This window comes from Budorcas taxicolor, chromosome 18, assembly GCF_023091745.1.
Source record: "Budorcas taxicolor isolate Tak-1 chromosome 18, Takin1.1, whole genome shotgun sequence".
Classification (NCBI taxonomy): Eukaryota; Metazoa; Chordata; class Mammalia; order Artiodactyla; family Bovidae; genus Budorcas; species Budorcas taxicolor.
This window is the reverse complement of record NC_068927.1, coordinates 9,137,187-9,160,965: the sequence shown is the minus strand read 5'-3', so window position 1 is coordinate 9,160,965 and position 23,779 is coordinate 9,137,187. Positions and strand designations below refer to the sequence as shown.

Below are 23,779 nucleotides of genomic sequence, written 5' to 3'. Positions count from 1 at the left end.
GGGAGGGAAGCGTTTCAAGTGACTCCAGGTGTGAAGGTGGACGGAAGTGGCATTCGGGGCCAGGGGGACAGCTGAAGATGGCCCGGAAGCAGGAAACTTGACATCGTCCTGGAGGTTGGGGTGTTTGAGGGGTGGGGGTGGGAACTGAGGTTGGAAACGAGAGTGAGGCCAGAAGGTAGAGTCTGTGAGTGGAGGGGTGACAAGAACAGATGAGAAAGCGGCTTTCCAGTGGAGTCATTTTCTGCTTTGGAGACCGTAGGGCTGAATTCGGTAGCAAATTCAGCTGTTGGGTATAGCCGAATAGGGTATCCTTCTCTGGTCAAATATTTGAGCATCACCATGGCCATGGAGTGTTTAACACAAGAGATGTGATTTCACCTCTAGAAACAATTTTGTTTTCATCAGGTTATTCTGCATTTTGAATTCATGCTCTGCTGTTAAAAACATTTAGAACTGACAACAGATATCGTAAGATATACGCCCATCACTCTCAATGGTTTGAAGTAACTTGGGAGCCTTAAGCTTTCTTGAAATTCCTAGTGTATTTATTTTATCAGGCATGATTATAACATGCCAGATGATGGCTAACGAGGCTAAAGAAGATTTTTTTAAAAATTTGGTTATTTATTTGTTAATGCAATTTTAAATGTTACAGTCCATTTACAATTATTACAGAATATTGGCTATTTCCCCCGTGTTGTACCATACACCCTAGAGCCTGTCTTATGTGCAATAATTTTTATACCTCGCTCACCCCCACCCCATACTGCCTCTGCCCTCTGCACTGGTAACCATTAATTTGCTCTTTATGTCTGTGTGTCTGCTGGGTTTTTTGTTGTTGTTGTCTGTTCTATTTTGTTGTTTTATTTTTTTAGTTTTCACAGGGTAAACAACATCATACAGTATCTATCTTTGACTTGTGTCACTTAGCATACTGCCTAAAGGAAGATTCTTTTTTTTGAACGTACCTATAAACTTGAGCTTTGCTGCTGAATTCAGCCCTGAGATCAGGGATTCTGTCCATGGTGACGGTTAGGGGCTGGACGAGGACCAGCTGCAAAACGCTATACAAGTATTGACTGCATGTTGGGCTCTTTGAACTCTTCGATATGAGAGGATGGGGTGATTGGAGGGTGTTTTCAACTTCAGCACCACCGCCAACTCCCATACCCCGCCCAGCTCCAAACACCTGACCCCCAGCCCCGCTTCTGCCGACAGAAGGTGCTGCCCCCACTGCGGAGTCTGTGGGCAGCAGCCCTTCCTCCCCGGCGGAGACAGGAGAGGACCGGGCGTGTCAGCTCTGCGTCCTGTACTTCCCCTCCCAGCGCACCCTCAGACCCGGCCGCACTGTGGGGATCTTTGGTGCGTCAACCACAGACCAGGAAACGGTTCTCAAGTGTAAGAACGATCACTTTCTCTTCTAAGAACTGCAGCTGGAAAGCCCTCACCCCGCCGTCAACACAGGACAGTTTCCCTCAACTGCGGAACTGATGAGTCTTCTCTCTTGCCTATTTCAAGCCTCCCCTTCGCCCAGCCCGCTCCACAGCTTGCAGGCCACGGCGCTCTGGGGTGCAGCGCCCTCCGGCTGCTTGCACGCCTCCCTCGCCTCTGTGAGTGGAGTCTGCTTCCCGGGAGATGGTGATTGTGAGCGGGATGCTGGGAGAAAAGGAGCCAGGGGAAAGGCCTCATACTCGCGCCTGCATGGGGGTGGTGGTGTGGGAGGCTGGGGCAGGTCCCTCACCGTGTTCTCGTCCTGCTCTCCAGCCTCTCGCTCTTTCGGTTTGGGTCAGGAGACAGAAACTTCTCTAGGCCCTCCGCTGTGTGTGGCATGCACTCATTTATGCACTCATTCATTGCTTCAGCATGACTGAGCCACTTCTGCCTGCTGGCTGCACTGGTTTTAAAGCTCAGTCATGTCCGACTCTTTATGACCCCATGGACTGTAGCCCCGCCAGGCTCCTCTGTCCATGGAATTTTTAGGCAAGCATACTGGAGCAGGTTGCCATCTCCTCCTCCAGGGGATCTTCCTGACTCAGGGATCGAACCCTCACCTCTTGCATCTCCTTCACCGGCAGGCGGATTCTTTACCACTGTGGCCTAAAGACACAGGAACGGCTGACACAGCCCTTGCCTTTGAGAATCTGTGTATGGGTGAAGAGGGAGCTGGATGCACCTGTGCTCTGTCAGGGTTTGCAAGGCACACAAGGTGATTCTCCTGCGGCGTGATTACCTGCACTGTCCAACATGGCACTACCAGCCTCAGGTGGCTAATGTTAGATTTCAGTTCATTAAAATTAGACAGTTTTTCTTTTTTTTAAGTTTCAGTAGCCCTATGTGGCTGTGCCAGAGAAGGCAATGGCACCCCACTCCAGTACTCTTGCCTGGAGAATCCCATGGATGGAGGAGCCTGGTAGGCTGCAGTCCATGGGGTCGTGAAGAGTCAGACACGACTGAGCGACTTCACTTTCACTTTTTACTTTCATGTATTGGAGAAGGAAATGGCAACCCACTCCAATGTTCCTGCCTGGAGAATCACAGAGATGGCAGAACCTGGTGGGCTGCCATCTCTGGGGTCACCCAGAGTCAGACACGACTAAAGCAACTTAGCAGCAGCGGCAGCATGTGACTGTGCAGATAGCAAGCATTTCCAGCATTGCAGGGGGTTCTTCTGGACAGCGTTGAATCGGACTGTGAGTTCGTATTTAACGTCTATTTATTTATCTGGCTATGCCTCGTCATGAGGAATCTGTAGTTGCAGCATGAAGACTCTTAGTTGTGCCATGTGGGATCTAGTTCCCTGACCAGTGATCGAACCCAGGCCCCCCACACTGGGAGTGCAGAGTCTTATCCACTAGGCCACCAGGGAAGTCCCCAGACTGTAAGTTCTTAAGCGCAGGCTCCATCTCTGTTTCTGCCCATCAGTGTATCCCAGGAGCCAGGTTTGTCCTGGACATTCCTTAATTGCATGCTGATTGAATGAAGGGAGGGGCAGTAAAGAATGTTAGAAAAAAAAAGAAAGGAAAAGGATGTGCCAGCAGCCTCTAGATGAGGGATGAACTGCTCTGGAAGAATTAGAGAGCAGGTCCCAGAAGAGCCATGTTGAGAAGGATGAGATCTTTACCAGGAGGGCACAGGGGGAAGGGCGTTCTGGGAAACAGTGTCTCTGGTCTGGAGACACCTTCCTGCTGCGTCCTGATGGCTTGCATCCCAAGAAGGTGCTACTATTTTCTTCGCAAGGGGAGGAAACTTCATAGCACTCACACCGTATTCTTTTCCTCGGGCATCTCTGAGAGGTGAGGTCTCGCCCGGCTGTAGTGAAGCAGAAGGGCCAAGTGTGATGTAAGTACAAGTTAGTCATCAAGGTGTGACAGCAGCCTGGTTTCAGGAAACCATTGTTTTTTTCCATGCATGAGACTCATACCAAGGTTCGGAAGTATGACCAACGTGTCGAGAAATGAACGTGGAACGTGTCTCAAAACTGAGAGCATTGAATACGAGGTTGGCATGTGGTGCAAGGAGGCTGCTCTGGTTAGTTTCCATGGTTTGTTTTTCACTCCTCCGTTTGCTTGATGACCACGGCTGCCTTCCAGGCACCGTGCTTCATCCTGCGGACACAGAGCAAGTGAGTGGCTCTCTGGCTTGTCCCTGGAGAGCCTGCTGGCAGGTGGAGGCATCAGGTGGGTGTAGAGATGACAAGGACGCAGCGAGATGAGCTCAGCTTGGAAACAGCTCCACTGGACACTGGAGTCAGGTGCAGCACCCAGATTTTCCTTCTGATGTTGTTCAGTGGTCTCTCAGGGGGAAACAAATGCAGAAGGTCCCTGAGAGCCAGCCACCATCAGGAGGGCCCAGGACCACTTTTAGGCTTCCGAGTCTTGTTGCTTGAATCAAGCATCTTGTTTGATGTCAGGATGTTCCGAGTTTGAACTGTATTCTGGCCCTTCCCAGGGGCACGACCTTGGGATTTTCTTTTCTCCCCTGTGAAATGTGGATGAAATGATGCCTTACAGGATCAAGCAACAAAAGCTCTGTGGATCACATAATAAGCATTCAACAAAATAGGATGATTGTGTTCAGTTCAGTTCAGTCGTGTCCGACTCTTTGCAACCCCATGAGTCACAGCACGCCAGGCCTCCCTGTCCATCACCAACTCCCGGAGTTCACTCAAACTCATGTCCATCAAGTCCGTGATGCCATCCAGCCATCTCATCCTCTGTCGTCCCCTTCTCCTCCTGCCCCCAGTCCCTCCCAGCATCAGAGTCTTTTCCAATGAGTCAACTCTTCGCATGAGGTGGCCAAAGTACTGGAGTTTCAGCTTTAGCATCATTCCTTCCAAAGAAATCCCAGGGCTGATCTCCTTCAGAATGGACTGGTTGGATCTCCTTGCAGTCCAAGGGACTCTCAAGAGTCTTCTCCAACACCACAGTTCAAAAGCATCAATTCTTCGGCACTCAGCTTTCTTCACAGTCCAACTCTCACATCCATACATGACCACTGGAAAAACCATAGCCTTGACTAGACGGACCTTAGTCGGCAAAGTAATGTCTCTACTTTTGAATATGCTATCTAGGTTGGTCATAACTTTTCTTCCAAGGAGTCAGCGTCTTTTAATTTGATGGCTGCAGTCACCATCTGCAGTGATTTTGGAGCCCCAAAAAGTAAAGTCTGACACTGTTTCCACTGTTTCCCCATCTATTTCCCATGAAGTGATGGGACCGGATGCCATGATCTTCGTTTTCTGAATGTTGAGCTTTAAGCCAACTTTTTCACTCTCCTCTTACTTTCATCAAGAGGCTCTTTAGTTCCTCTTCACTTTCTGCCATAAGGGTGGAGTCATCTGCATATCTGAGGTTATTGATATTTCTCCCAGCAATCTTGATTCCAGCCTGTGTTTCTTCCAGTCCAGCGTTTCTCATGATGTACTCTGCATAGAAGTTAAATAAGCAGGGACACAATATGCAGCCTTGACGTACTCCTTTCCTATTTGGAACCAGTCTGTTGTTCCATGTCCAGTTCTAACTGTTGCTTCCTGGCCTGCATACAGATTTCTCAAGAGGCAGGTCAGGTGGTCTGGTATTCCAGTCTCTTTCAGAATTTTCCACAGTTTATTGTGATCCACACAGTCAAAGGCTTTGGCATAGTCAATAAAGCAGAAGTAGATGTTTTTCTGGAACTCTCTTTTTTCTTCCAAGGAGTAAGCATCTTTTAATTTCATGGCTGCAGTCACCACCTGCAGTGATTTTGGAGCCCAAAAAAGTAAAGTCTGACACTGTTCCCACTGTTTCTCCATCTATTTCCCATGAAGTGATGGGACCAGATGCCATGATCTTCGTTTTCTGAATGTTGAGCTTTAAGCCAACTTTTTCACTCTCCACTTTCACTTTCATCAAGAGGCTTTTTAGTTCCTCTTCACTTGATTGTGTTAACAGTGGGCAATTGAGAGAAAGGACTTTGAGGCTGATGCTGGACTGATGGTGGAAGGAGCCTTCTCAGACTGTTCCAGGCAGATGTAGGTGGCTCTGAGCCCAGTTGCCCATGATAATTAAAGGACTGCCCTTATTGTTGCTGTTCAGTCACCAAGTCGTGTCTGACTCTGTGATCCCATGGACTACAGGGAGGGATGTGACTTCCCTGTCCTTTTCTGTCTCTCGGAGTTTGCTCAAACTCATGTCCATTGAGTTGGATGCCAGTCAACCATCTTGTCCTCTGTCATCCCCTTCTCTTCCTACCTTCAGTCTTTCCCAGCATCAGGGTCTTTTCCAGTGAGTCGACTCTTCGCATCAGGTGGGCCAGTATTGGAGCTTCAGCTCCAGCATCAGTCCTTCCAGTGAATACTCAGGGTTGATCTTCTTGCTGTCAGGGGACTCTCTAGAGCTGCCCTAGACCCTAAGTAAGAGTTAAGTGTGAAGCCAGCACAGAAGACGCACCCCTCACCTGGGGATGGCATCCTCTGGTGTCCTGTCTGAGCTCCTTCCCTTCTTGCTCTCTGGAGGGAGCTTGGTGCTCTCCAGGGCTGGGGTTTGCCATGTTCCTGGTGGAGAACGTGGACATGGATGCCGAGCCCTGCCCAGAGTGGCTGATGCTTCACACAGTCGTGTCCTGCAGTCTGTCCCTCATCCATTCAGTCCTCTGTGGCTTCCCCTAGACCTTTACCCTCTGTCCTCCCTGAAAACTTACCCCTCACTCGTCCCAGGGCTGCTGCTCCCTTACCTTTCACACACCAGCTTTCCGTTTGGCTTTGTGTATCTTACAAACGGCAATGCATTTCCTGACACACCTCTTTCTGCCGCACAGTGACAACTGTGCACCATTTCTTGACACTTTTTGAGTATCTCCACTATTTCTCAGTTGACAGGACAGGTTTCCTTCTCCCACTAGCTGAGTTAAGATGCTTTTTTTCTGTCTTTAAGAGTCTGTCCTTAGGGAGTCTTCCTCACATCTGGATTTTGGATTCTTTTCTCCAGTCAGATCATCTCTGTCTTCTAATATATGAGCCTAACCTGCTCACAAATTAATGTGACCATTAACATCATTTATGTCTTTTCTTCTAATTTATTTTGCATTTTCACTTTGTAACTCTGTCTCTCTGCTCCCTCTCTCATCCCCATCCACGGCCCTTTTTGTACTTTCTAATTGAGCTGATACATTTAATGTATTTCCTCTCTGGGCTGATTTGGATGCTAGCCATAGGCCATACTTGCGCTCTGAAATTTTAGCATGCATATTCAACTACACATTTTTTCTAACAGATGTACTGTCTTCCTATTGGTGCAGCAAGGAGGACCTTACTTGGTTTTGACTTCTCAAGGAGCCTCATGTTTTTGTTTTGTTCACTCACTCGGTGTTGTTAAACAGCAAAAATTGCTTTTGTTATTTTTGCAGCCAGGAATTACATTTACTAAATTAAAACCCAGCAGCTGTGTTTCTCATGTCTCTTGTCTTCCTACAAATTAACTTTTTGATTTGCTGGTTTCTATTTATAATTATTTTAGAGTCTGTGATAAACTCATTTAGTTTGGGGATGTCTAAAAATTCCCATTTAACTGGTCCTTTAAATGTGGTTTTAGTTGGGTATAAAATTCTTGGCTGAGAGTTATTCTCTGTCAGCATTTTGATGGAACTTCTTTTTTTTCAGGCCTCTGTTACTGCTTTTGCTATCAATCAGATATTCCTTTTTGAGAATGTATTTTTTTCTCTCCATGCTATATTTTAAGATTTTTTCTTTGAGACATTCTGCAGTTTCATTATTATTTGTCTGTTTGGAAAAGACTTTGATGCTGGGAGGGATTGGGGGCAGGAGAAGAAGGGGACGACCGAAGATGAGATGGCTGGATGGCATCACTGACTCGATGGACATGAGTCTGAGTGAACTCCGGGAGTTGGTGATGGACAGGGAGGCCTGGCGTGCTGTGATTCATGGGATCGCAAAGAGTTGGACACAACTGAGCGACTGAACTGAACTGAACTGAGCTATCCTATTTCATATTCAGAGTGCTCTTTCAAACTAAGAATTTGTCTTTTTTCTTAAGTTCTTAAAAACATTCAACCACTTTTTCTTTAAATATTTCTTCCCTAGAGGTATTCCTTGTATGGAATTTTAATTTGATTCTTATTTTCAGAATGTATATATATGTGTGTGTGTATATATATATACACACACATAGATATATATATATATACACACACATACACTCACACACATATATATTTAGCATATATAACTTTTAGTTTTCAATGGACATGGGTTTGGGTGAACTCTGGGAGTTGGTGATGGACAGGGAGTCCTGGCGTGCTGCAGTTCATGGGGTCACAAAGGGTCGGACACGACTGAGCAACTGAACTGAACTGAGCATTTTACCATGCTTGCTCTCTCTTTGTGTATATATCTGTGTGTATGTACATGTATAGGTAATTACATAGACTCACACATACATACACACTTAGAACTTATGTACAAATGATTATACGGATTATATACAAATTATTTTTCTTTTTCTGAACCATTTAAGTGTAGATTGCATGCATCGTGCCTCTTTACCCAGTACTATTTTCTGTGGGTTTTGTTTGTTTTTATTGAAGTATAGTTAATTTACAATGTTGTATTAGTTTTATGTGTGCGGCAAAGTGATTCAGGTATTTGAATATACTCCTTCTCCATCCCTTCTGCTCTGTTCTCTTTGCCAGCCATTGTGGGCAACCAGTTTAATCATTTTCTGATTTTCCCTTCCTCTGTCTCTTCTTGCAAAATAAGCAAGTTTATCTATTTCCCCTTCTTTCTTACACTAGAGGTAAAATACTTTCATACCTTGCCTGTCTTCACTTTGGAAATCACTCATTAGTTCCTAGAAATAGTTTTCATTCTTTTCACAGTTGCGTTAGTATCCCATTGTGTGGATGCACCAGAGTTCAATCTCCCCAGTCTGTGCTTGGATGTTTAGATAGTTGTGGTGTTTTGCAATCGTGAATAATGCTATAAGGAATCATCTTATACATACATGTATATGTATGTTTATAGGTGTATATTTTATGTTATATTTCCAGAAGTGGGATTGCTGTGTTGAGAGTAAGTGCATGAACAGTTTTCTCACAGATTGCCAAATTCTCTTCCAAAGCAGTTCTACCGTTTGCATTCCACCCACCAATAAGGAATGCCTGACTTCCCACATCTTCTCTGCTGCTGCTGCTGCTGCTAAGTCGCTTCAGTCGCGTCTGACTCTGTGCGACCCCGTAGACTGAAGCCTGGAGCCCACCAGGCTCCCCCATCCCTGTGATTCTCCAGGCAAGAACACTGGAGTGGGTTGCCATTTCCTTCTCCAGTGTGTGAAAGTGAAAAGTGAAAGGGAAGTCGCTCAATCGTGTCCAACTCTTAGCGACCCCATGGACTGCAGCCCACCAGGCTCTTCTGCCCATGGGATTTTCCAGGCAAGAGTACTGGAGTGGAGTGCCATTGCCTTCTCCACACATATTCTCTAGAAGAGTATATTGTCAAGATTCTAAACTTTTGCCAAGTGAATGGGTAAGAAATGGTTTCTCAGTGTAGTTTCAATGTTCATTTCTTTCGTTCTGAATTTTAGTTTATTATTCTTTTAAATGAAGTTGAATTCTCTTCTTACACATAAGAGCTGTTTTTATGTGATATTTGTGGATTATCTGTCCATATCTTCAGTCTGTTTTTCTCCCCCTGGAGGAATTTTGGTCTTTTTGTCTGGGGATCTTTTATCCATGGCATGCAATTTTTTTTCCTTTTTGTCATTTGCTTTTTAATTAGTTCTTTACCTTACCCCTGTGCTCTTTTCCTTTCTGTCTGCTTTTGTCTGAGAATTTATTTATTTTAAATGACTGCTTCCCTCACATCTATTGCTTGGAGCATCCTAAGCGTTCCTATTTTAAAGTCCGTGTCATACTGTCTCATAATATTTATTTGATTTGATTTGGAGCCATCCATGTCACCAGCATTGATTTTATCAGCTAGAATCCTAAGCCTTAGATATCTTCCTGTTTTGGAATTTTGGCGGACAGGCTCATTTCAAGAGGGAAGTTGCTTTTGTCTTTCTTTGCTTCCTCTCTCTCCCTCTAGCCGGCCCAGAGGTCCCAGTAACGCCTTGGCTGTGGGCAGCATGTGGCTTTGTTGTCGCTGTTCTGTCTTGGTGGAGGACATCACGCCGTCCCCTGGTTTCCACCCCCCGGCCCCTCCCTCCCACCTCACGTGGGAGTCGTGTGTCCTGCTGCCCCCACGCCCCCTTCCTGCCCCCGCTTCCGGTGCCCACCCCCACGGCGAGCTTTGTGTTGCTGCTCTGCCTATGTCACACAGAGATGCGTATCTTGTCTGTGAGCCCGGCGTTGTGTCCTTCACTTCTGCGTGTCTGGAGCAGAGGGGCTGTGTGAGAGTGAGATTCTGTGGGGCCTTCTTAGTGGGAAATACTCCTTTGTACTTGGAAGGAAGGAACATGAGAAGGCTTGAAGGGAGTGGGAGGAAAGAAACCAGCCTGATCATCCTGGGAGGCAGGGATGGCATCTCCCATTCCATGTGTGGAAAGTGGGGGTGCAGAGAGAGTAGGGAGCCCCCAGCCTGAGAGGAGGGGTGTGGGCTTTGAAGGCTGGTCCATCCCTGGGTTTCACTCTGGCCTTCTGCCTCATCAGGCGGTCAGTTCTTCTCCGCCTGGAGCACCCCATCTCCCCTGGACCCGTGTCCTGGGCTTGGAGCAGGAGAGCTGGGGCTACACAGACTTACCAACTGATTCCTCAGCTTTGGAGTGACCTGGTGTCCTTCAGCTAACATTTCTGAAAGTGCCTAGAACGAGCCACGCCCTTGCTAATCCCATGTTGGTTCCTTAATTCAATTAACATGGAACAACCCTCAAAAACGCATACCACGGACCCAGCTTGTAACGAAGAAGATGCTGCTGGAGAGCTCGTGGGCTTCCAGCTTCTCCCGATGAGCTGACATAGTGCTGGGATTCACATGCTGTCTGGCCGTAAAGCCCCGAACTTCCCTGCTTCCAGCGTATTCTGTTCCCCATGGTGCCTTCCCCACCAACCTCCCCTGTGTCTTTGGAGGCATGGTGCCCCAGAAGGGTAGCAGCTTTGGGAGCATCTCTGTGGGAGAGCGGAGTGGGGCTCAAGGTGACTTAACGCTACTGTATGTGAGTGAATCCAGGCCCTCACAGAGGCTTCCTGCCTTCCTTGGTCCAGAGATGGTGTGTCCTCCAAGTTAGCATTCATGACGTGAGCCCTGTGTCCTGGTAAATAATAGGCATATGGATTACTTGGTCAGATGGTCCCTTAGGGGCCGCTTCCTCTTATGCTTTAACAGAAGGACCATGGGCTCCTTCACCGAGAATCCCTAGTATTCTTTATCATGTCACCCTATCTTTTCCCATTTATCATTATTTTAATGATTAGCTTATTTGTTTTCTTTCTGTCTCCCACCCTCTGAGAGGGCATGAAGCAAGCTCCAGGAGGGCATGGGCCTTATTTCTCTGATTTTTGTTGGACCTCCAACATCTAGTGTGATGGCTGACCCAGAGGAGGTGATAACTCATTAGATTTTGAATGAATGAAGAGGAGGGGCAGTTGCCTTTAATCCTGGCTCTGCCATTTAAAACCTTTTTGGCTCCCCGCAAGTGCCTCACTTTTCCTATCTGTAAAATGGACCAAGAAGGGCAGTTTTGTAGGACTGTTGAGCAATTTACAGGCAGCTTACAGAGCTGCTCAGAAAAGGTAACCCTCAGGTCCTCCTTCTTGATGTAAAGTAAACCAGCACCTTGACTTGGTTGCAGGGCAGGAGAGGTGAAGTAAGACCTCTCCCAGCCCCAGGGAAAACACTGCTGTTCTGGAGCCCTGAGCTTTTGACTTCTCACGGGTGAGCCGGGTGGCCGCCGCTGAGAGCAGCTCCCGTGATGAGCTAACCTCTGCCAGGAGGTCCCCAGCACGCATCTGCTGGCTCCAATTAGGAAGGCTTTCTCAGGAGCTGGAGGTTTTGAGCTTGACCCTGAAGAAATAGCTCCCTTTCCATGAGCCTTTTAATTAAATGCTCACGCTTGCTTTCCAGAGTTCATTGAATCGTTTACCTGCATTGTGGTGTTTGACAAAGCCCTGTCGCTTTGGGTAATGGAAAGGGGCAAAATGAGGAGGCTTCTCAGAGGCTGTCTGATGACACAGAGGCTGGTGTTTCTGTGCCCTTTTGGGGCTGGGCGCTTATCTTGGTGGGGTAGGAGAGGGCTCCAGAGCAGCATTTCTGGTCTCTGCCTTTGGCTTGCTTCTTGCGATTCCAAGGCCCACCCCCACCCCCATGCTCATTGAGAATCTGAGTCACCTTGACAGTTGTCCTGAGCCTGGTTCTCACAGTCCGGTCCCTGGGGCAGGGGCAACAGCTTGGGGTGCACCCAGCCGGCTGGTCGAACCTTCTCCAGGTGATCTAGGTGTCTGCTCAAGTGTAAGAACCACTGGTCTAGGGACTCAAACCCTCTTGCATGTCAGAAGCAATTGGGGTGTAGTTTTCTTTTTTTAAAAGTTAACTTTATTTTCTAAATAGTTTTAGATTTCCAGGATTTGGAAAGAAAATACAGAGAGTTCCTGTGTGTACCCTGTAGTTAGCCTCTCCTGTTTTTATGACGTCTTAAACTAGCAGGGTCCATGTGTTGCAATCAATGAACTGCTAATCCATACAGTATTATCAACTAAAGTCCATACCTTATCCTACCATCTATCCTACGATCTTATCCAGGATCCCACACCAGATTTCGTTGTCATGTCTCCTTAGGATCCTCTGCCCTGAGACAATTTCTCTGATTTTCCTGTGTTTCGATGACCTTCACATTCTTGCAGTACAATGATTAGGTATTTTGTAGAATGCCCCTCAACTGGGATTTGTCTGTGTGTTTCTCACGATTAGACTTGGGTTGTAGGTTTCTGAGAGGAAGACCCCAGAGGTCCAGCGCCTTCTCCCTCACATTGTATCAGGAGAGCACAGCACGCCATGACTTATCCCTTCTGAGGGGAAGACCCCAGAGGTCCAGCGCCTTCTCCCTCACATTGTATCAGGAGTGCACACCACGCCATGACTCATCCCTGTCGATGGTGGTCTTGATCACGGGACTTTGGCTTCTCCATCTGCCCCAGTCAGGTTTCTCCACTGTTCCTCTTCCCCCACTAAGCCCCCTCCCCCACTTTCTACACCGTTTGGAGGGTATGAAGCACACCCTTAAAGAAGCTATGTTCTACCTCTTTGAGAACAGAGCATCTACATGAACTGTTTGGGATTCTTGTCCACGGAAGCTTTGTCTCTTGTTGTTGAGTCACTAAGCCATGTCCGACTCTTTGCGACCTCATGGACTGCAGCACGGCAGGCTTCCCTGTCCTTCACTATCTCCTGGAGTTTGCTCAGATTCGTGTCTCTTATCTCCCGATTGTCCAGTCATTTGATTATATCAGTCTAGACTCATGGATATCTATTTTTTACTTTCAATTATAACACAGTCTGCACTTTTAATACTTTAGCTGCTCAAATTCTCGCGTCTTTGGCCGTTAAGCACTCTTTCAGCCGCCGCCTGTGTCCTTTGACATGTGTTGTCATTGTGAAGGTTGTTATTTGTTTTGGCTTTGGTTTCACTACTCCTTCCCTTTCAGTCTCTACAAGCTTATCTCGCCTGTTTCCTGCCCCAGGCCTGGAATCACCTATTTCTCCAGAGAGCCCCTGCTCCTTTTGTTGAGAATGGTTATCAGAAAACAAGACGTGGTCTCTTGGGGTGCCCACTGCTATTGGGATGCCAGACCCTGGGCCTTCTCAGCCGACAGAGCGAAGAAATGCACTGTGTATATGAACCTGCATAGACACGCTTATCTAGAAATATTTCTGTATGTAACCATCTGTACCTGTGTTAAGTTCATACTGATGTCTTCAGTGTTCATCCATCAACACGTGGATCCTTCTAGCTCCCTCCCTTTATTTCTCTATAAACTCCCACTCAAACAGAGAAACCTTCCGCTCCCACTTGCTATATATTTACATAATTGTTCAACTCTAGCATTCATGTATGATGTCAGAATTCTTAACTCCTACTTACCTCCACTTACCTCCATGGGCTGAAATTCTTAACTCCTACTTACCTCCACTTACTTCCAAGGTGAAAGTGAAAGTGGCTAAGTTGTGTCCAACTTTTTGCTACCCCATGGACTATAGTCCACCAGGCTCCTCTGTCCATGGGATTCTTCAGGCTAGAATACTGGAGTGGATTGCCATTCCCTTCTCAGGGGATCTTCCCAACTCAGGGGTCAAACCCAGGTCTCCTCCATTGCAGGCAGATTCTTTACCATCTGAGCCAGCAGGGACGCCCAGGTGGGTTAGTGGTAAAGAATCTGCTTGCGGTGCAGAAGGTTGCGGGTTCGATCCCTGGGTCAGGAAGATCCCCTGGAGAAGGCAGTGACAACCCAGTCCAGTATTCTTGCCTAGGAAGTTCTGTGGACAGAGGAGGCTGTGGGCTACAGGCCATGGGGTGGCAAAGAGTCAGACGTGACCTAGTGACTAAACAACAGTTTACCTCTGTAGGAGTCAACTTTATCAACTGGACTCCAGTGCTTCCATGCAGGTTATTTTCAGTTTTACAGACTCCACTCATTCCTAAAATTACTTCAGTCAGGACCTTTCCCCGTCCTCCTTCAGGGAGATGGTTTCATATGCTTGTCATACAGTTAGATTCCTTTTATCACATTCTGCGTTCCATCCTTGGGTGGACACGAATCTGAGCAAACTCCGGGAGATAGTGAAGGACAGGGAAGCCTGGCATGCTGCAGCTCACGGGGTTGCAAAGAGTCAGACATGACTTAACGACCGAACGACAGCAACAAAGGCATCTACGCTGTGAAGTTCCTCAGGTTTCGGCAAATGTTCAGTGTCTCATATTCGCCATCGTAATATCTTGCAGGGTAGTTTCACGGCCCTAGAAAAGTCCCCTACATTTCACCAGTCCTGCCCTCCTCTTACTCCACCTGAACCCCTGGCCACCAATGATCTTTTTACTTTTCCTACACTTTCGCCTTTCCTGAGATGTGTATGATTGGAATCATGTGGTATGTGTTGCTTTTTCAGACAGGCTTCTTTCACTTAGTGATATGCATTGAAGGGTCATTCGTGTATTCTTGTGGCTTGATAGTGGACTTCTTTTTATGCAAAATAATATTCTACTGTGTGAATTAACCAGAGTTGAAAATGAAAGTCGCTCAGTTGTGTCCGACTTTTTGTGACCCCATATATAGTCCATGGAATTCTCCAGGCCAGAATACTGGAGTGGGTAGCCTTTTCCTTCTCCAGGGGGTCTTCCCAACCCAGGGATCAAAAGGTCTCCTGCATTGCGGACAGATTCTTTACCAGCTGAGCCACAGGAAAGCCCAAGGGCATATTGGTTGCTTCCAATTTTTGATTATGAGTAAAGCTGCAGCATTTTTGGTTTGTGGTTTATTTAGGGACCGTTCCTGGATCCGTCATTGCTGAAGGCATCCAAGCAGAACCTGGGCGCTCACGGGTGGATGTGTGGGAGAGGGAGTCAAGGATCATGTGGGGTCCTTCACAGAGAGTCCTATCTGTGCTCTTCCATGTTTGGAGATGCAGCCTTTCACCACCCAGAACAGAGGCTGCCCGGAGGTCCCAGCCACACCCGACCCTTCCCACGGCAATCTGAGTGTTCTCCCGCCGCGCTCCTGTGTGGCTGTTCTGCAGTCAGCTTCTCACTCTGTGTTCTGCTTTTGGAAGGCTCTGCTCTGACCAACGGGGGCCTCAACCTGCACAGCCCGGTGAAGAGGAAGCTGGAAGCTGAGAAGGACTACGTCTTCGACAAAAGGCTCAGGTACAGCGTCCGCCAGAACGAAAGCAACTGTCGGTTTCGGGACATTGTCGTGCGGAAGGAAGAGGGCTTCACGCACATCCTGCTGTCCAGCCAGACCTCGGACAACAACGCACTGACCCCCGAGGTGAGAGGGACGGGACAGCGGTTGGGTGCTGGCTCTCTGAGCCCTCTGGAGTCGGTGGAGACCACCCACACCCAGGCAGACTTGACCTGGAGACCCAATTTGCTGATCTCACTACATCCGTCATCTGTCTGATCTTTATGATCCGTGACTACAGTATCCCATTTTGAAAATGAAGACCCTGGGAAACAGATTCAATAAGCTGATCGTGGTCAGAGAATTAGTCAGTATTGACCCCAGAAACCAAACATGACATCTTGGGCTTCTCCAGCAAAACTGAATGGTAGTCAGCATGTCTAATAGAGATGGAATCATATTCACTCAACTCACTAACAGTTTTATTGATTGAGATATAATTCACATACCATAAACTTTACCCTTTTAAAATGTACAGTTCGGTGGTATTTAGTGTATTCACAAAGCTGTGCGACCATCAGCGTTAATCCTGGGACATTTCCATCACCCCCAAAGGAAACCCTGTGCCCGTTAGCAGTCACCCCCATTCTCCGTCGCCACGTCCCTGGCAACCACGAACGGCCTTCCTGTCTCTACGGATTTGCCTCTTCTGGGCATTTCATAGATGCAGAACTGTGCAATGCGTGGCCTTCCGTGGCTGGCTTATTTTGCTCAGCACAGTATTTGAGGGGTCTGTCCACGTGGCAGCATGATCAGGGCCTCGCCCCTCCTCCGTGTATGGGTAGGCCACACTTTGTCTATTAGCTCTCCACTGAGGGACGTTTGGGTTGGCTCCTCTTTTGGTGCAGACTTCCCTGGTGGCTCACATGGTAAAGAATCCGCCTGCAATGGAGGAGACCTAGGTTCAATCCCTGGGTCGGGAAGATCCTCTGGAGCAGGAAATGGCAACCCACTCCAGTATTCTTGGCTGGAGGATCCCATGGAAAGAGGAGCCTGGGGGGCTACACCCCACAGGGTTGCAAAGAGTTGGGCACGACTGACCGACTAACACTTTCACTTTCCACTTTTGACTATCTTGCATGATATTGCTATGAACATTTGTGTATGTGTTTTTGTGTGAACATAAGGTTTTCTTGGTTATATTCCTAATTATGGAATTGCTGTGTCATAAAGAGCCAACTCATTGGAACAGACCCTCTTACTGGGAAAGATTGAAGGCAGGAAGAGAAGGGGATGGCAGAGGCTGAGATGGTTGGATGGCATCACCGACTCAATGGACATGAGTTTGAGGAAATTCTGGGAGACAGTGAAGGACAGGGGAGCCTGGTGTGCTGCAGGCCATGGGGTTGCAAAGAGTCAGACAGCTGAGCGGCTGAGCGACAGTAACAATGGTAACTGCATATTTGACCTTATGAGGAAGTGCCAAACTATTTTCCCCGGTGGTTGCTCCATTTTGCATCCCCAACTGTGGTGTATGATGGTCCCCATTTTTCTGTTTCCTCGCCAGCACTTGTTATTGTCTGTCTTTTTTTATTATAGCCGTTTTATTGGCCATGAGGCGCTATCTCATTGTGGTTCTGGTTTGCATTTTCCTAATGATGGATGATGCTGGGCGTCTCCTCTGGTGCCTGTTGGCCATTTGTCTGTCTTCTTCAGAGAGATGTCTGTCCAAATCCTTTGCCTAATTTTAAAATAGGGAATTTTTTATAGTTGAGTTTTACGCGTTCTCTGTGTGTTCTGAATATCACATCCTTGTCAGAGCTATGATTTGAAAATACTGCCATTCCGAGCTGTCTTTTTCCTTTCTAGATAGCATTCTTTGACATTCAGTTCAAAAGTTTTTGACGTCCAGTTTATCTTTTTTCTCTCTGACTTTCTTTTTTCTTTTCGACTGTGGCTCATGGTGGCTTGCGGGATCCTAGTTCCCCAAGCAGGGATTGAGACTGAGGGCCCATCAGGGAGAGTACCAAGCCCTCAGCCCTGGACCGCCAGGGGATTCCATCTCTATACTTTTTAAAATGCTAAATCTACTTATGTCTAGATGAGCAGAACAGTGAAGCAGTGAATACATAATGCATTCACATAGACAACACCATTCAAAAGAGGGGGTGCTTAGCAGATGGCAGCGAAGAGATTGTTGATAGTGCCAGTGTGAGAAGACTCGCATCCGAGCAGTCTTCTCCTGCTGGACCAACCCGGGCAGGGCATAGAGTGGTAAGTGACCAAGACGAGCAGCTCGCAGGGCTCTGCACACTACATCCTTCTTACCCCATTTCATCCCACCTTCTGGTGTAGAGTTATTACAATTCACGTCTTCCAGATGAGACAGCGTGGGCCTAGAGAGTGGAGTAGGGCTGGGGTCCCGCAGCTTCAGAGGGCAGGGCGCTCAGCCCAGCGCCTGGCCAGCAGACAGTTCAGTGCAGACCCCCGTTCCCGTTCCCGTGGTACTGCACTCCCGGTCCACAGCAGCAGTGCAGACCTGGAGGGTGAACCCCGGGATGGGTTTGGGGTGGGGGACACAGTCAGGGGGCGGCTGTGTCACTGGTGACCCACCCAGCGGGGGCGGTGCAGATGGTCTGGCACTGCCGGTGTGTCCAGTGCAACTCGGGGGGCCCGGAGGTGGGTGGGACGGGCAGTGCTACGTCCTTGAGCTTATTATAATCACCAGCATTCCCTAAATGCTCTGGATCCCGGATCCTTGTCAGAGCTGTCATTTGAAGATACTGCCATTCTGTGGGTTGTCTTTTTCTTTTCTAGATAGCACTCTTTGATATTCAATTCAAAATTCTTTGAAGTCCAATTTATCTTTTTTTCTCTATTACCTTTTTTCCCTTGTCACTATGATTTACATAGACTGTGGTTCCTTTCGGGGACTGTGTGGGTAACAGGCAGGAATGTTTGTCAGCCTGTGAGGGAAGAGGGTGGCCAGGGCTGTGGAGGTAGGGGGCTGCTGGTGACTCATCGCCCCTCTTCTAAGCGCAGGTGTTGGGGTCACTCCCTCCTCCACCTTCAGCGGAACCACCTCTAGGTTCTCTGCTGTGTAGACCTCTGCATGGATCTCAGAGCCCAGGGCCTGTGGTTTATCCCAAAGGCCACCATTCACATGTTGATACACCTGGAAACCTTGTTATTTTAAGCTCCTCACAAAACATTCCCAAGAGACCAATTTGTCTCAGATTTTTTTCTACTTCACTACTTTTAAAAAGCGTGCTTGAAAAAGGCACGGTATTTTCCTTTGATAAACCGAATAGATGTGGAGCCTGCCAGTTCATCCTCTCTTTTTGCAGCAGCTTTGTGTATTAACTCTTGCCTTGTCATCACAGAAGCGTGCGGCATCTGACTAGTTTCAGGTGCCCGGGTTCTCACCTCCTGAGACTCAGGTTTGGTTGATTAGCAAGGTTTACTCCTAATTGGTGTCTGTCAGTAACAGAACAGGAGGAAGACGGAAAAACAATTATTGATCTGGTGTTTTCAGCTCTCCCAGCAACCAGAGTGGATTGACGCCGTGGATAAATTGGCTAACTGGGAAGAGTAGCTGTGACAGTATGTGATGTGATGTTAGTGAAGGAATACAGCTCCCCAGGCGGCGCTAGTGGTGAGGAACCCACCTGCCAGCATAGGAAACGGAAGATCCGTGTGTTCGATTCCTGGGTTGGGGAGGTGCCCTGAGGAGGGCATGGCAACCCCCTCCAGCATTCTTGCCTGGAGAATCCCATGGTTAGAGGAGCCTGGTGAGCTACGGCCCCTGCGGTCACAGTGAGTCAGACACAGCTGAGCAACTTAGCATGCACAGAGTTAGCAGCGGAGCCCTGCCCCTCCCGGCCGAACTGGGATCAGATCCCGCCTCCAACACTTTTCCTTTCCTGCTACCTTGGGATTACTTTGCCTCTCTGAGTGTTCTCATTTATAGGAATCATACAGTGTATTCCCTGTGGGGTTAGAGATAATGTCTGCAAAAAAGGCTCTCAGAGTCCCTGACACCTAGGAAGTATTCCGTGAATGTTCCTCTTGTTGTTAAGATGAAACAGAGGTGTCACAGTGGCCGCCAGCAGACCCAGCCCTGCTCATTCAGGGAGAGGCTGGAAGGAGGCCGCTTTCAGGATCACAGCTGAATTCTTTTTCTAGTTGTGTATGTGACGTTGGCGGGATTGGCCCCATGGGCAGAAATTCATACATTACTGGGCGTATTAACCGGATTCTGAGGCTAGCACACGTGTTGCCATATTTCTCCTTGTCTGGAATCTAGCAAAGAGCCAGGGAAATAATGGAAATGCCCCTGCAGGAAAGAGTCAGCAAAATAGATGGTCCAAAGTCTTGGGGATTAAAAACTCATCCACTTTCTCCTTAGGAGAGGACTTCAGGCCCTCACTGTGTTTCTGGGGTTTTGTTTGTAGCCCCCAGCCTCAGTCCACAGACCATCACCTTCCACGGGGGCCCCCAGGCCCGCTGGAGGCATCTTCACACCCTCTGGGGTGCTTCTGCCGTGTCCACACCATCCTCAAGCCAGTCATGTTTCTTTCTATTTCCATCATAACTCTGAGAGGCCACACTGCTAGCTGTTGGGTCTGCACGATTGTATCAGTCGTAGCCCACCAACAAGTCTGCCCACATTCATGTTTCCTGCCCCGTTAGCTGTTCGTCAGAAGCAGAGTGATCTGCTGGAAAAGCAAATATGATCAGGCCGCTCCTCACACACACACACCCTTACGTCCTGCCCTGTTAGTTGTTCGTCAGAAGCAGAGTGATCTCCTGGAAAAGCCAATATGATCAGGCCACTCCTCACACACACACACCCTTACATACTTCAGACACATCAGTGGCTCCTCCAGTCTTACCTGAGACTCGGTTGGGGAAGCTGTACTTCCATGCTCCTTCTAGTGACTGTTGGCAGGTCCTAGGTCCCTGGTGGCCAAAGGCATCCATTTCTTGCCATTGGCTTCCCACCGTGGGCTATGGCATAGTGTCTCCATAGGGCTGCTTACAGTGTGGCAGCTTGCTTCCCCCAGACTGAGAGCACCAAGGAAGAGAGAGAGAGTGAAAGAGGACGACTGAGGGGACTTCCTGGCTTAGGGACTTGGTGCTTTCACTACCAGGGCGCAGGTTCGATCCCTGGTTGGGGAACTAAGATGCTGAAAGCCTTGGATTGTGGCTGGGAAAAGCTGAGACAAGTTTAGTCATCCTGTGTCTTAATCACCTCTTGAAAGGAACATCCCATGACTTTACCATATTTTCTTAGAAGTGAGTCACTAGGGACTGCACGCAGGTGTGAATACCAGCTACCTTAGAGGCTGCCTGTCCCAGGGATTTAAGTTAGGGAGAGGGCAGGATAAAGTAAGGACCCACACATTCTGCCAGGGAGTTGGTAGAAGTGTCATAGGAGGGGATAGAAGCTCTTGGGGTGTCAGGAGAAGAAGGAGGTGGCATTTCGTGGGGAATATTTGAGAAGGCCTTCATGAGGGTTATCTCAGTGGATATGGGCCCCGGGTGACTGGATTCAGCAAGTAGAGATGAAGGAGAGAGAGGGACCCTGGTCTGCTCCCTTTTAATACCCACTTTTAATGGATTTGGTTATCTGGTTCCAGCCCTTGGCAGCTCAGAAGGTAGAAGCAGCAGCGGAGGGGTGTGTTTTTTCCAGCAGACATTCACACAGGAGCAGGCGGTGGCCACCAAGTGCAGAGCAGGGCAGTGGCATCAAGAAGGGACCCAGGATTTCCACATGCACAGTGCTCCGGCTCTGTTTGTTAGCAGGGGTGCGCCCGGGAGCCTCTGAGGGGACTGCACCATCACAGGCTAGCACGTGACACGGAGAGGCAGTGACAGGCGCAGTGTGCTCTGTTTTAGAAGACACAGGAGTGTGTAGGAATTTTAGAACCACACTTCAGTTACAGTATATGACCAGTAGGGGGTCCTTCAAGAAGCAGGAACCTCAGCCTTCCATCCAAGTTGGATTATCAACACGAGAAAGGCCAAGGAAAAGTACACTAACTAGATACATACATTTTCATTTATTTTTTTGGCCACACCTCAAGGCAGGTGGGAGCTTAGTTTCCCTGGGATCAAACCCACACCCCCTGCATTGAAAGTGCAGAGTCTTAACCAGTAGACCACCAGGGAAGTCCCCAAGATATGTACACTTTAAAAATTAAAATTAGTTTGTTATTTCATCACATGAACAAAACACGAACCTGCTTTCCATTTAACTCACAGAGGGGGTGGCCATTCCGCTTGGTTTTGTTTCCACTCGTTGACAAGCATGCAGGCCCTCAGGTGGGGAGTCATGTGAAGAATTACAACTCACGTCCCCGGCGCAGGGTTTTCTTTCCTTTGCCTCTCGGAGAAGCAGAGCTCATGTAGAGGTGAGAGCCTGTCTATTTCTGGAGGCAGATGGATTAAAGGACCCACATGATAGTGACCTGTTAGCTTTTCTGATGTTTTAAATGAATGTCTGTGGCTTATCCCTGCTAGAATGGAAAGCACTTCTCCCGTCCTTCTCATGAAGCTCAAGCCCCAACAGTTCTGATTCAGACTGATGTCTCAGCATGTGGGTTTTTTTCTCCACAAAGACTCACCCATTTGTTTAAGTCATCCTCCCGTGTGCGGTAGTGGGCAGAGAAGGGAGGTGAGGTTTGTATCCTGGTTCTGCCTCTTGCTGGTGACCTTGACTTTCTTTTTCTGAGTCTTCCTTGCTTCATCTGCAAGATTGAGATACCATACCCTCCCTCACTGAAGTTTCGTTTCAGGTAAAATATTATGTGGAAATTCATGGATGCAATCCTGGCACCTCTGTGCTTAATAAAAGGGCATGGTCACTCAAAGTACAATCTAAAAAACAGTGGTCTCGTAAAGTGTCTCCACTGTACCCTACGATTCTGCCTTTTGAATATTTAATAACAATCGTTCAAAAGCCTGTTCCTTTACTGGCTGCCCTATTGGACTCTCAGCTCCACTCAGGCAAGCACATGCCTTGTTTTCTCTTTTCATGCACTTTCTGCACTTACTTTTCCTGCTTCCCTAACTTCTGTTGGATTGGGTGAGCTTTTTTTATTTTACACCCTCCCCCATCCATTCTTTGTAACTCATGTGCTTTTGAGACGTTTTCCTTAAGTTGTGTCCACATGAAAGGGAAAAAGTTAACGTGTTAGCTGCTCAGTGATATCTGACTCTTTGTGACCCCGCCAGGCTTCTTTATCCATGGAATTCTCCAGGCAAGAACCCTAGAGTGGGTAGCCATTCCCTTCTCCAGGAGATCTTCCCAACCCAGGGATTGAACCCGGGTCTCTTATATTGCAGCCAGATTCTTTACCATCTGAGCTATCAGGGAAGCCCGTTATGTACACATCAGTTCAGTGCAGTTCAGTCGCTCAGTCGTGTCCGACTCTTTGCGACCCCATGAATCGCAGCACGCCAGGCCTCCCTGTCCATCACCAACTCCAGGAGTTCACTCAAACTCATGTCCATCAAGTTGGTGATGCCATCCAGCCATCTCATCCTCTGTCATCCCCTTCTCCTCCTGCCCCCAATCCCTCCCAGCATCAGGGTCTTTTCAAATGTGTCAGCTCTTCGCATCAGGTGGACAAAGTATTGAAGTTTCAGCTTCAGCATCAGTCCTTCCAATGAACAGCCAGGACTGATCTCCTTTAGGGTGGACTGGTTGCATCTCCTTGCAGTCCAAGGGACTCTCAAGAGTCTTCTCCAACACCACAGTTCAAAAGCATCAGCCTAAATGTGACAGTGACCTCTGCACCATTTCCAGAGCCGCGGCATGCGCCAGCTCTGGCCTTCCCACCCAGTATTATTGCCTAAAGCTATAGTTCTACCTTGTGCAGACTCCAGCCTTCAGTCAGCCTCTATCAGTTTGATGATGATTTTGTAGTCAATTCTTACATTGGTTTACTGACACATTTTCTCCTTTCTGTGCTGGCTGCTTTTCCTTGCAAGTCAGTTTTTCTTTATGAATATAGTTTTCTTTTTCTTGAAGTGCATCCCTTTTTAGTTCTTCCAGTGAGGGCCTAAGGGTAGTAAGCATTCTTTTACTGAAAATTCTTAATCTTTTTTTTTTAACCTTTTTAGTTTATATTGGAGCTTAGCTAATTAACAATGTTGTGATAGTTTCAGGTGAACAGTGAAGGGACTCAGCCATACATATACACGTATCCATTCTCCCCCAGACCCCTCTCCCATCCAGCCTCCTACATAACATTGAGCAGAGTCCCCTGTAGTATACAGTAGTAGGTCCTTGTTCGTTATCCATTTTAAATACAGCAGTGTGTACATGTCCATCCCAAACTCCCTAACCATCCTTTCTCCCCATCCTTCCCTGCTTGAAAATGCCTGATCTTTACCCTTGCCTCTGAATGATGGTTTAGCTGGATATAGAACTTGTGTTTAATGGTTATTTTCC

At 47.8% G+C, this 23,779-nt stretch overlaps 1 protein-coding gene across 1 annotated transcript in view; it reads left to right on the top strand.

Moving 5' to 3' along the window:
* The window catches only part of CDYL2 (chromodomain Y like 2), a 160,691-nt gene that overhangs the window by 124,510 nt on the left and 12,402 nt on the right, over nucleotides 1-23,779 (top strand). Inside the window, exon 3 of the mRNA XM_052656274.1 lies at nucleotides 15,248-15,465. Within this exon, the coding sequence (XP_052512234.1) occupies nucleotides 15,248-15,465 (218 nt within the window). The remainder of the gene's footprint in view (nucleotides 1-15,247; nucleotides 15,466-23,779) is intronic.